General features: G+C 45.7%; 1 protein-coding gene across 1 annotated transcript in view; it reads left to right on the top strand.

The window, feature by feature from the left end:
- The window catches only part of Rhod (ras homolog family member D), a 14,321-nt gene extending 11,759 nt beyond the window's left edge, over positions 1–2,562 (top strand). Inside the window, exons 4-5 of the mRNA XM_021152224.1 lie at positions 1,518–1,652; positions 1,970–2,562. Coding sequence (XP_021007883.1) covers positions 1,518–1,652; positions 1,970–2,137 — 303 coding nt within the window. The 3' untranslated portion in view covers positions 2,138–2,562. The remainder of the gene's footprint in view (positions 1–1,517; positions 1,653–1,969) is intronic.
- Positions 2,563–12,781: the final 10,219 nt, after the last annotated feature.

Below are 12,781 nucleotides of genomic sequence, written 5' to 3'. Positions count from 1 at the left end.
TTTCTGCCTAGACAGGATCTTTCATTCCCTGGCTATGCTGGAATTCACTGTGTAGACCAGGCTAGCAAACCAGGCTAATCTTAAACTCAGAGATCCTCCTACTTCTGCCTCCCAAGTTATGATATTAAAACTCTGTGCCACCATATCTGGCTTAGTTACTTTTAAATAAATGCCCATTTGGCCCATTTTGAAAGATAGCCAAAGAAGTCCTTACCTTACTGGTGACAGAGGGAGAAGAAGCTGGACTCTGAGCCCCACCTACTGGGCTCAAATTCCTCCATCTCCAATTGAGTGACCAATGATATGTTATAAAATCCTCTATGTCTTACTGACTGCATCTATAATGGACTCAACTACAGAATCTGCCGGTAGGTCATGAAAATACACAGGGGGCTTGAGAGACGGCTCCGAGATTGAGAGCATTGGCTGCTCTTCTACTGGGTTTGACCCCCAACACCCACATAGCAGCTCACAGATGCCTGCAACTCCAATCCCAGTGCAAAAGAAGCCCACTTCAACCTCCAAGGGAACCAGGCACAGATGCTGCACAGATATGCATGTTGACAAAAGGCTCATTACACATCGATCTTGTTTTAAAAATAGAAAATTATAGCCAGCATAGTGTCAAACACTTTGTTGGGGTTTTTTTGCTGGCTTGTTTTTGGTTTGGGGGTTTTGGGGAGGGGTTATTTTTTGTTTTTTTGAGACAGGGTTTCTCTGTGTAGCCCTGGCTGTCCTGGAACTCACTCTGTTTACCAGGCTGGTCTTGAACTCAGAAATCCGCCTGCCTCTGCCTCCCAAGTGCTGGGATTAAAGGCATAGGCCACAACTGTCCCCGCTGTGGCGCACACTTTAATCCCAGCATTTAGAGGCAGAGGCAGGGGGATCTGAGTTTGAGGCCATTCCAGTCTACACTGTGAATTCCAGGACAGTCAGGGATATGTAGAAAGACTGTCTCAAAAATTTAAAAAAAAATTAAATTAAAAAAAAAGGAGGAGGAAGAGGAGGAGGAGAAAAGAAGAAAGAGGCTGGGTGGTAGTGATATGCAACTTTAATCTCAGCACCCAGGAAGCAGAGGCAGTCCGATCTCTGGGAATCTGGGAATTCTAGGCCCGCCTGGTCTACAGAGTGAGTTCCGGGACAGCCAGGGCTACACAAAGAAACCCTGTCTTGGAAGGAAAAAAAAAAAAGGAAGAGAGGGGGGAAAGAAAAAAGAAAATTAAATTATTTACACATTCTTGTGTTCTCGAGACACTGTCTTAGGCCTTGAACCCTCTGTAGTTGAGGACGATCTTGAATTTCTGATATTTCTGCCTCTGCTTCCCAAGTCTTGCAATTACAGGTGCCATGGATCTAATCCAGGGCTTCGGGCATGCTAAGCAAGCACTCTACTCAACTGAGCTACAGGCACAGGAAATTTTAAATGAGAACCTGTACTGGGTACACTGATAGAGCAAAGAGTTTCCCACTGAAGGTCCGAACTCCCAGTGATTCACACACAACCCTTTTCTCTGCAGTGGTACCCTGAGGTGACACATTTCTGCAAGGGAGTGCCCATTATTGTTGTGGGCTGCAAGATAGACCTGCGTAAGGACAAGGTGCTGGTGAACAATCTGCGGAAGAAAAGACTGGAGCCTGTGACCTACCACAGGGTAGGTAGGAAGCTAGCCCTGGGGGAGAGGCATTTGGAGAGGGAATCTCTGGATACTTCTCTACTGTGCCAGGTGTGCCGCACACTGGGGGTCTTGGAGGATGTCAGCAGTCAGAAGGGGCAGCACTTGGAAGCAGAACCCAGAATGCTCAAGGAGGTTCTGACAGGACAGATAGGTATAGCACAGATAAGACCCCTGGGGCCCGTGTCACTTGATTTTAGACCTTTCACTCTAACACACAGATTAGTTGCCCAGTGCAGGTGCCCTGGGAAACCCCGCATCCCAAACTCATAGTAGCTCCTACTGCTCTTTGGCAGGGCCACGATATGGCAAGGTCTGTGGGAGCAGTGGCCTATCTTGAGTGTTCAGCTCGGCTCCACGACAACGTGGAAGCCGTCTTCCAGGAAGCAGCAGAAGTGGCTCTCAGCAGTCGCAGACATAACTTTTGGCGGCGGATTACTCAGAATTGTTGCTTGGCCACCTGACTGGCTTGGAACCCACCTTGTCTTCAGGTTTACTCAGCTGCAGAAAGACCCAGAAGCAGAACTTGTACTCTGTTGACTGGGATGGACCTAATTCCCAGGCTGAGCTGGTAGAACCACACATCCACCCACAGATGAGCTCCAGTGAGGCCTGGCCCCTGGACCGAGGAATCCTGGATTGAGGAAGAGGGTTCCCAGACCCTTAGCTCTGGAACCATTATAGACTCCTGTGCCCAATCCTGAACCTGCGTCCTGAGTGGGGTCTGTGTGGTCTGATTTGGCGCCACCTTATGGCTATTCTATTGAGTTATATCTACAGGACCTAGGGTTCCCAAGACCATCCTGCCCGGGCTAATACCCTGCCCCGTCCATGATCATCCTATTTATCCCATTGCTAAGTGTAACAACTAAAATGGCAGCACTTGCTACTAGTGTCCTGACTCTTCCTTCAAAGCATCGTTACATTCTATTAGGTAGGAAAGAGCCCACCCACCTACACCCTAGGGTGGAGCTGCTAGGACCCAAACCCGACTTTATCACTTCTAAGACCTTGAGGAAGTTCTAGGCCTCAGCCTTTCATCTGTAAAATGGCCAATCAGAAATTACATCAAGCATGAATAAAAGTCATGAGGACTAACACATTCAAAGAGCTTAGCAAGTGCCTTGCATGAAAGATACACACTCTCATTTGTCTACCATGTTAGTAGACTTCTCCAGAAACAGAACAGTGTCAGGCACACGCACACACACGGAGATAGTGCAGTAACGCTTTCCAGGTGCCACCACATAAACCAAACAACCTAAATTCAATTCCCAGAACCCATATAAAAAGCAAGATGTGGGGTTGGTGAGGTGGCTCAGCAGATAAGGGTTCTTGCCACGACAACTTGAGTTCCTTGGGACCCATATGATGGGAGAAAACTGACTCCTGCATTTGACCTCTGACTTCCATGTATATACACCTTGGTATAAACCCACCCAAACACATACACAGTAAAACTAAAGTGTAACTTAACTTGTTTTAGGCTAGAGGCTAGTGATCAAAAGCATTACTGCACTATCTCCGTGTGTCTGTGTGTGTGTGCGTGCATGCCACTGGCTTGTCTTCTAAACGATCTAGATTTGGTTCCCAGCACACATATGATAGTGCACAATCACCTGTAATTTCTGTTCTGTGGGACTCAATGCCCTCTTCTGGCCTCCATAGGCACCAGGCACACACACACACACACACAAAAAATCAGGCAAACATACACACCATAAAATCAAGCCAGTGTTGGTGGCGCACACCTTTAATTCCAGCACTTAGGAGGCAGAGGCAGGCAGATTTCTGAGTTCAAGGCCAGCTTAGTCTACAGAGTGAGTTCCAGGACAGCCAGGGATAGAGAAACCCTGTTTCAAAAAAAAAAAAAAAAAAAAAAAAAAAAAGAAAGAAAGATAGGAAACCCTTCTAATCTCTTGGAAGCTCAAAAGCTTACTAGCCTTGATACACACACCCCACATATGGAAACTACAGAAACAAGAGAGACCTGCCTCAACAAGGTGAAAAGAACTGATTCCTGAAAGTTGTCTTCTGACCTCTACATGTGCAATGTGGAGTGTACACACGCACGCACTCGCGCACACACAGTTTCATTAAGGGACCTGCTCGTACCAGTGTGGTTGTGGGGTCTGGCAGGCTGATACTTGTAATGCAAATGAGTTGGTGTTGACATCCAGCATTTGAATTTGCAGGGCTGTGGGCTGGAAACTCAGGGTTTTTGGACTGCTAAACTTGAGGCAGAATTCTTCAGGAAGACAAGAGGCCCACACATACTGAGTGCCACTTGCTTTATTCAAAGACTATCAATTTAAAATTCTTTTCTCATGTGTTTATTTGTGAGGGCTGTCGGACATGCCATGACACACATGTAGAAGTTAGTGAAAAATCCTCAAGAGTCAGTTTTCTCCTTTCACTATGTGAGTCCCAAGTGTCTTCATCTACTGAAGGCACTGGCCTCCAAAGTCTAACAATTTAAACATAATCACATCTAATTTTTTTAAATAGAAATGAATTTTGCTTTTATTTTTTTAATTTAAATTTTTTTGTTTTTGTTTGAAACAGGGTTTCTTTGTGTAGCCCTGGCTGTTCTGAAATTCACTCTATAGCTCACCTGGCTTTAATTTTAATTATTTTTATGTGTATGAGTGTTTTGCCTGCATGCATGCCTGATGCCTGAAGACTGTCAGATCCCCTGAGACTGAAGTTACAGACGGTTGTGAGCTGCCGTGTGAGTTTTGGGAATGAACCCAGGTCCTCTGGAAAAGCAGCCAGTGCTCTTAATCACTGAGCTAACTTTCTACACTACACCTTTTTTGCTTTGTTTTGTTTTATTCTGTATATGCTTTTTATCAAGTTAATTGCTAACATTGTGTGTATGTGGGCGCATATTGCCATGACAAAGCTGTGGAAGTTGGGGGTCAATTTTGTGGAATCAGTTTTCTCCTACTTTTATGTGCACTCTCCCCTCTGGGGAGAGGGGGTGCCTGGGCCTGAACGTCTGTGCATTCAAGGCACTGTTTCACCACTGAGCTATATGCTCAGCCCTGAAAGTTGAGCAGTTTGGACTAAGAACCCAGTGGATCCAGTCATCCCAGTGGACTTTTCCACGTGAGGCCAGTGCTACCCACCTGCTGAGGCTCAGCCCTGTTATCTGAGCTGTGCTCCCTCACCTGGAGGTCTTTTGAATGGAGCTGCTGGGCTGGATGGTGGGTGCCTGTTCTCGTTGAGTATCATATGTATCAATCAAAGGAATGGGCTGGTTCAGGTTCGTGACATAATGTGATGCTCCGGGTTGGTTTTGGCTCTCAGCGTGGCAACATTAAGAAATACATACTTGGATTTAGCTGATGGAGCTTACCAAAAGCTTTGACTGTATTCAAATTACAACCGAAGAAATTCCGATTTCAGTCAAGCACCTGGGCAGAGAACAGACCATTGTCCCTCTGGCTACTGTTTCATGATTGATTCAGAAAAAGACTTCAAGCATGAGAATCTTCAAACCAAAAATGGAGATGGGCCAGAGACTAAACTGGGCTGTGAAGCAAGATCCAAACAAAACAAACAAAAATCAGGAACCATTTATATGGTTCAGTGGATAAAGAGGCTTGCCACCCAGCCTTTCTACTTAAGTCAGATCCCTGGACCCACATGGTAGATAGAACCGACTCCTTTGACAACCCCATGCAAGCTATGCCTTCTGTTTGCCCCCATAAATACACGTACACTCACACGAATGTAATTTGAAAAACAAAACCAAAAAAACATTAATCAGTCTGTGCTCACGCCTTTAACCCCAGCACTTGGGAGGTAGAGGCAGGCGGATTTCTGAGTTCGAGGCCAGCTTGGTCTACAGAGCAAGCTCCAGGACAGCCAAGGCTAAAGAGAAACCCTGTCTTGAAAAAAACAGAAAACAAAACATAAATAAACACAAAACCAAAAAACTCAACACTAAACAAGCAAAACCAAAGAAAGCTAAAACACTAAGCAGTACAAACTATGCCCAAGGAGCCTAGGAGAAGGGGTGTGAATGGGCAGGAATGTAACAGGTCCAGGCTCTGGACCAACGAGGCACCTTGTTATATCTACTTACCTCAGAAAAGAAAGAGGGAAAATGACTTCTCCAGGGTCTTGGAGCCAGAGAACATCAAACTAGGTTATTTGGATTCCTTGGGCTTTGAAGTATGCCCACGATGTATTTGACTTTTTTTTTAAAAAAAAAAAAAGAGTTATTTATTTATATGAATAAATAGCACTGTAGCTGTCTTCAGACACACAGAAGAGAGCATTGGATCCCATTACAGATGCTTGTGAGCCACCATGTGCTTGCTAGGAATTGAATTTAGGACCTCTGGAAGAGCAGGCAGTGCTCCTAACTGCTGAGAGCCATCTCTCCAAACCAGATATATTACTTTTTGAAAATATATTTTTAGTATTTTATGTGTGGGGGTGTTGTGCTTCCTGAAGAGGCCAGAAGAGGAGGTTGGAACCCTAGAACTGGAGTTCAGTTTGTGAGCTGCCATGGATGTGCTGAGGATACAACCTGTGCCCTCTGGAAGGGCAGCCAGGGCTCTCAATCACTGAGCCATCTCGTCTCTTTAGCTTATTGATCCTTCTGTCTCTATACCCAGAATTTTGGCACTACAAATATCCACTATCACACCTGGTTTATGCTTTACTGGACATCCAACCCAGGGTTTAGTATCCACCAACATCTACAACCCCCAGCTCTGGAGGGTTTATGTGCATTGCAGTTTTGCCTATATGTATGCCTGTGTAATGGTGTCAGAGCCTCTGGAACTGGAGTTACAGTTGTGAGCCACCATGTGGGTACTGGGAACCAAACCCAGGTCCTCTGGAAGAGCAACCAGTGCTGAGCCATCTCTTCAGTCCTGCTTGGTTGTTTTTAAGATTAAAATTTTTAAAAATCTTATTATTACTATTATTGTTGTTGTTTTAATAATTTTATTATTTATTTTTATAAAATATTTTTTATACTTTTATTATTTTGTGTGTGTGAGTGTGTAGCATGCATATATGACTGCATACCATGTGCCTCCTTGATGCCCACAGAGGCTTCTTATGAGGGCATTGGATCCCAGGAACTGGAATTACAGATGGTTGTAAGTTGCCATGTGGATTCCGGGAATCAAACCTGGGTCCGTCAGTGTCCTTTACTGCTGCTGAGCCATCTTTCCAGGTGTTGGTTGTGCCACCGTACCCAGCTGTGTCCCATTACTGATGCCTACTGAATGATGAATAATAATTATGAGGGAATGCTGTGGAGCAACATTCTACTAGCCCTTGTGTCATGTCACCTGGGGCATGCCAAGTCCCCAACCTTCAGGTCCTCACCTGCCTCATTTTCCTCAGAAAGGCAAAGTTCTACCTTCCGAGGCACAAAATCCAGGCAGGAAGCCACACAGCACCAAGGTCTACACAGCCTTCTCACGCAGAGAAGACCCAAAGTCCCATCTGTGCCTGAATTTGGCTCCAGCCCACTTCCCTCTGGTTTTATCTCAAGTACACTTTACCACGCCTACTCCAATTACACACACAGGGCAATACCCACAGGGCACTGCCCTCTAAGCCTTTGACCAGGCTGCCCCCAATCATGAGGTACCAAGTTCTTAAGTTCCCTCTGCCACCAAATTCTTTACTGTCCAACTCAGACATCATCTTCTCCGAAAAGTCAGCACCTGACTGCTTACTGCCTCCTCACCGAGCACAATCACAGGCCAGAACTTGGTGTGATCTCTGGACACACTCCTTTGCTAGGGATTCTGGGTCTCTTCCCATGCTGAATTCTCTAAGGTGACAGCTCTGGCAGGAGGTCAAGGCAGAGTGTCTGGAAGGGTTGGGGTAGATGCCAGGAGACCAGTTGGGCAACTGCAGCCATCCAGACACTACAAGTCACCACAAGTCAAGACTTGGTGGCTGCTGGGCTGGGAAGCCATGTGTGACAGTGTACTGTGAGAGGGGTGGGGGTAGTGAGAGTGAGTAAGGGAAGAATGTGGCCTCTCCCTGGGGTGAGAGATACCAAAAACAAGCCAGCATGCCTCATTGTGGGGACAGTTCCCCTTCAGGTCTACATTGCAGCTCTCCAAGCACAGACAGTCACACACAGGCATCCTATATGTGAAGGCAGGGTTCAGGAAGAATGACATACAGATGTGTGGAAGCACTACCTCCGCACTGAAATTCCCCAACTTCAGCTAGTTCCTTACAACTAGGATAGGTGGGGCCTGACCGTGTCTGGGAAGACACTGCCCAGAAGCCAGCCCTGGCTGCCAAGAACCAAGAACCACAGCTCCTCAGCCCAGCTTCCGGGTTGTCTGGTGGAAGACAGGCCACTCCCTGGCATCCTCAGGGTGGAGAGGGTGGAGCCTACTCTGAGTCATCGAGCTCTTTGCCCAGGCTGAAAGTAAAAGCTACAGCTCTTGCCACCGAAGGCCGCTCTCCTTGCTCTCCGGCCTCCGTTTACATCCTCTCATGAACACTGAGCCAGAAACTCAGAGCAAGCATATAAGGCATTCTGAAGCTGATACAAAAGATCCAAAGTACCCTGCGACTAGCCCAGAGAACAATGAGATCTAAAATGGGAGCAGCCTACCACATGCCTCTACAATGGCAGAGTGTGGAATGAGGATGTTGATTCTCTAGTCAGATGCTTCTGAGAAATAGGTTAGCTACGGCGAAAGAAAGAGACTTTCCTAGCTTCAAGTCCTGGCTTTGGAGCAAAGCACGGTAACAGGACTGTGATCCTAGTACACGAGAGGCAGAAGCAGGAAGACTGCTACAGGTTCAAAGCCAGCCTTGTCTTCTTACCTACATAGCAAACTGAAGGCTTATTGGAGCTATGTAGTGAGACCTTGTCTCAAAATAAAAGAAGCCAGAAAGATGGTAAAGGCACTTGTCACCAAGGCTAACAACCCCAAAATCCCTGATCTCCAGAACCCACATAGAGGAACAAACACAAATTGTTCTCTGATTGCTACATGTACATGTGGGACACACACAAATAAATACAGAAAGTTACAAAGTCCTAGCTGCATAATGAACCAAGTGTGTAGCCTTGCTTGTGTTAGTTTTCTGTTGTTGTTGTTGTCAGGACTTTCCTGTGTTTTTAAAGATGTATTTACTTATATGTGCATATGTGTCTAGTCTAGTCTATATGTTGGATGTACATGCCTGAGGCCAGAAGAGGACATCAGGAGTCCATTCTATGACTCTCCATCTCTTCCACTCAGGAAATACCTATCCCTAGACTCAGGGCTTGCATTTTTTCATGTAATTGGGAAGCTAGCAAGCTCCAGATAACCTCTTGTCTCTGCCCTCTCTTGGAGCTGGGGTAACAGGTGTGTGTGTGTGTGTGTGTGTGAGAGAGAGAGAGAGAGACAGACAGACAGACAGACAGACAGACAGACAGACAGACGGAGACACACACAGAGAGACAAACAGACATCTGTCTTGTTATGTAGATACTGAGATCCAAACCCTGACTGCATAGCAAATGTTCTTCTTTAATCACTGAGTCATCTCTCAGACCCCTCCTTTTTTGTTTTTGTTTGTTTGTTTGTTTGTTTTTTGTTTTGAAACAAAGTCTCACTATATGTAACTCAGAATGGTCCTGAACTGCAAAGATCTTTCTGCCTCTCTTCAGCTTCCTTATCTATACTTTTAGTTGTCAAATGCAGATAACAGTACCCTTATTGTAAAGGCTGGTTGAATTAAGAGTTAACACAACAGGGGTTGGGGATTTAGCTCAGTGGTAGAGCGCTTGCCTAGCAAGCCCTGGGTTCGGTCCTCAGCTCTGGAAAAAAAAAAAAAAAAAAAGACAAGAGTTAACACAACAACATGGTTGCATATACCTGTAATGCCAGCGCTTGGTCGGCTGAGGCAGGAGAATCTGGAGTTCAGTATCAGCCTGGCTTATAGAAACACCCTATCTCTAAAGAAGTTAATGTGAGTCTGGAGAGATGGCTCAGCAGTCAAGAGTCTGGTTGCTCTTCCAGAGGACCCAGGTTCAATTCCCAGCATCCATAAGGAGGCTCACCACCATTCGTAACTCCAGTTCCAGACTATCAAATGCTTTCTTCTGACCTCCGTATGCACCATATACATGTGGTGCACATACATGAATGCAGGCAAAACACCCATATACATTAAAAATACATGTTAATGCTAATAGTGTTTGTCCACTTACTCACTTGTAGACACTACTAACTAGTTATGAAATATAAAAGTAATTATTTATTGTGCAGGCTTGCTGCTAGCTCTGTCAGCCAGGGGCCAGAGCAAGCATATGAGTGTGTTCAAGGCTGATCCTTTCATCTCAACCTAAGAGAGAGGGCAGGGCACTCAGGCCCTCCAGGAGCTGTGGGAGGAGGGAACTTGAGATGTTAGTCTTCCTGCCTGCTGTAGGCACTGATGAGAGTCATACTCAACACTGACTATGATGGGGACTGCAGTGCAGAGAGCAGCATGTGTCCTTTGTCCCCCAAGTCCTGTCTTTAATTCTGCATGAGAGCTTTGTAGACAAGATCACAGTCAGCAGACTGGCATGTGACATGACATTTGCTCTGCAGTCCACAGCACAGCTGGCCTCTGATCGTAAGAAGATGAATTAAAGGTACTTCCTACAGAATAAAAGACCTTACATCTGCTCTGGGACTCCTGTTCCTGTTTGTCTCAAGAAAAGGATTATAGTTGTATCTTTCTGGCCAACCTTGGTGACTTTTTGCCTCCATTGGTATCCACAATTCTTCACTTTACAGATGAGAAAACCAAGGTTCAGGGGGACAAAGAACAGTATTAAAGACAATATGGGCTGACCAAGCCTGGGTGTTTGGACTCTGGACAGTGATTCTCATTATAGCTGGATTTCGACCAGTAGAGGGCAGCAGGGCCCAGGAAGAGCAGCCTTACCTGGTTACAGGAGGCCAGCCAGCCTGTGATTTGCCCTAGCACACTATTTCCCCTGGCTGTCATCAGAGGGGTGACACTTTACTAAAGAAAAATACCCAAGGTGCAGAGCAGCCCTGTTAGTTGCCTATTTGGTCAGGATAGAATGAATCTAGATTGAACACAGTGCTGTCCCAAACCCACAGTCCCTTTGCATTTGAATCTGAACCCTGTATGTAGCTACTCCAGACAGCTCAGGTAACCCAGACCAGGCTCATTTGTCAGTGCAAATGAAGGAAGCAGAGGCCGAGGACCACCAGTTGGCCAGCTCCCAACCCATACCAGAATTTGAGAGAAGTTCTGGAAAAAGATTGGTGGGTCTCCATCTCAGTGAGGTTTTTAGTAGACTGGTCTATACAATGGATTCCAGGCCAGCCAAGACAAACCAAAAATAGCCCACACGGTTTGCAAGCTGGCTCAGCTAATGATGTTTACTGTCAAGCCTAATGCTCCAGGACCTATATAGTAGAAGGTGAGAACCTATGCCCACAAATTATGCTCTGACCTCCACGCTTCCTCCAACATGTGCCCATACACAATCAACAAACAAATACAACTATCCTACAATTATTGTTCATTTACCTTTTTTTTGTTTACAGTACTAGGAATAAAACCTAGGTCCTCTAACATGCTAGGCAAGCACATTAGCCACCTGATCTTCTCGTGGAAGTCCTCCCTTGTGGATGTGGCAGCTCAGCCGTAAGGCCCAGTCCAGGATAGGAACATTAATGCCAACAGGGCAGAAAAAAGATCTAGAGAACCAACCAACCCTAGGGATTTTCTCTGACTATTACACAGACTTCTCCTGACTAATATGGTTAAATTTTTTAAAATAACCACTTTGGGGTTGGGTTTGGTAGCATAGGCCTTTAATTCAGAGATAAAGTTTGATCTCTATGAACCTACCCCGGTCTAAAACAAAACACACAAACAAAACAAAATAAGAAAGCCAAACAACCAAGGATCCCAGGAACAAAGAGACAACAAACACTAAATGCCTAGTGCCTGTATGACTGTCCTTCCCAGTTCTCCACAGTCAACAGGACTAAGCAAGTGACACCTTTGCAAGGGAGTGTAATCCTGGAGGAGGTTGCAACCTATAGGGTAGGAGAGGATTCACTGAGATGTAAACAAATAGATATGTAAATAACCCCAAGGACTCATTCATCAGTTCTCCAACCTGGTTCCTTTCTCCTGAATTAACAGGAGGCTATCTAATTTCAAAACAGAGAACTTTATTCCAAAAAGCTAATTTGGAGCCCTGGGACACTGTCCTGCATGGCCTGACAGTCTAGATAGAGCCCTGGATTTCTCGGCTGCTAGCACAGCTTTCCCCAAGGCCTTCTAAGAGAATTGGTCCTCTTATCAAATCCTGTCATTATCTGAAATAATTATGACAGGTATTAAAAGCTTTCTGGAAAATATATCAGATAGCTCAGCCAGACAAACTGACTTCCATCCCCAGAAAGCCACATAGTAAAACAAGAGAACCAAAGTGTTGTCTGACTTCCACATATGCACTATGGTATAGCACACACATGCGCACATGCATGCACTCAGGACACAGTACCTGTGTGAAGATCAAAGGACAACTTGAGGTTGTCAACTCTTTTCCACTATGTGGGTTCTGGTATCAAACATGAAACTCAGTTAAGCAGACTTGGTGGTAGGCATCTTTATCCACTGAGCCTTCTTTTTTTTTTTTTTTTTGAGACAGGGTTTCTCTGTGTAGCCTTGGCTGACCTGGAACTCACTTTGTAGACCAGGCTGGCCTCGAACTCAGAAATCCGCTTGCCTCTGCCTCCCAAGTGCTGGGATTAAAGGCGTGCGCCACTACGCCCAGCTTCACTGAGCCTTCTTAATGTCCCAATTTTTTTGTTTGTCTTTTGAGACAGGGTTTCTGTGTTGCCCTGGCTGTCCTGGAATTTGATCTGTAGACCAGTCTGGCCTCAATCTTAGAGAGCCACCTGCCTCTGCCTCCCAAGTGCTAGAACTAAAAGACTGTGCCATCATGCCCAGCTTTTAAATTGAATTGTGCAAGTAGATCCAGGGGCGTACTACTACCATCCTGCGGGGAGTGAGTCTCTCAGTGATGCAGCTGCCTGAGTTCCTCAGTCTCCTGGCTCACTAAGCTACACTTGGAT

The sequence above is a fragment of the Mus caroli genome, chromosome 19 (assembly GCF_900094665.2).
Source record: "Mus caroli chromosome 19, CAROLI_EIJ_v1.1, whole genome shotgun sequence".
Taxonomy (NCBI): Eukaryota; Metazoa; Chordata; class Mammalia; order Rodentia; family Muridae; genus Mus; species Mus caroli.
This window is presented reverse-complemented; position numbering and strand designations above follow the sequence as displayed.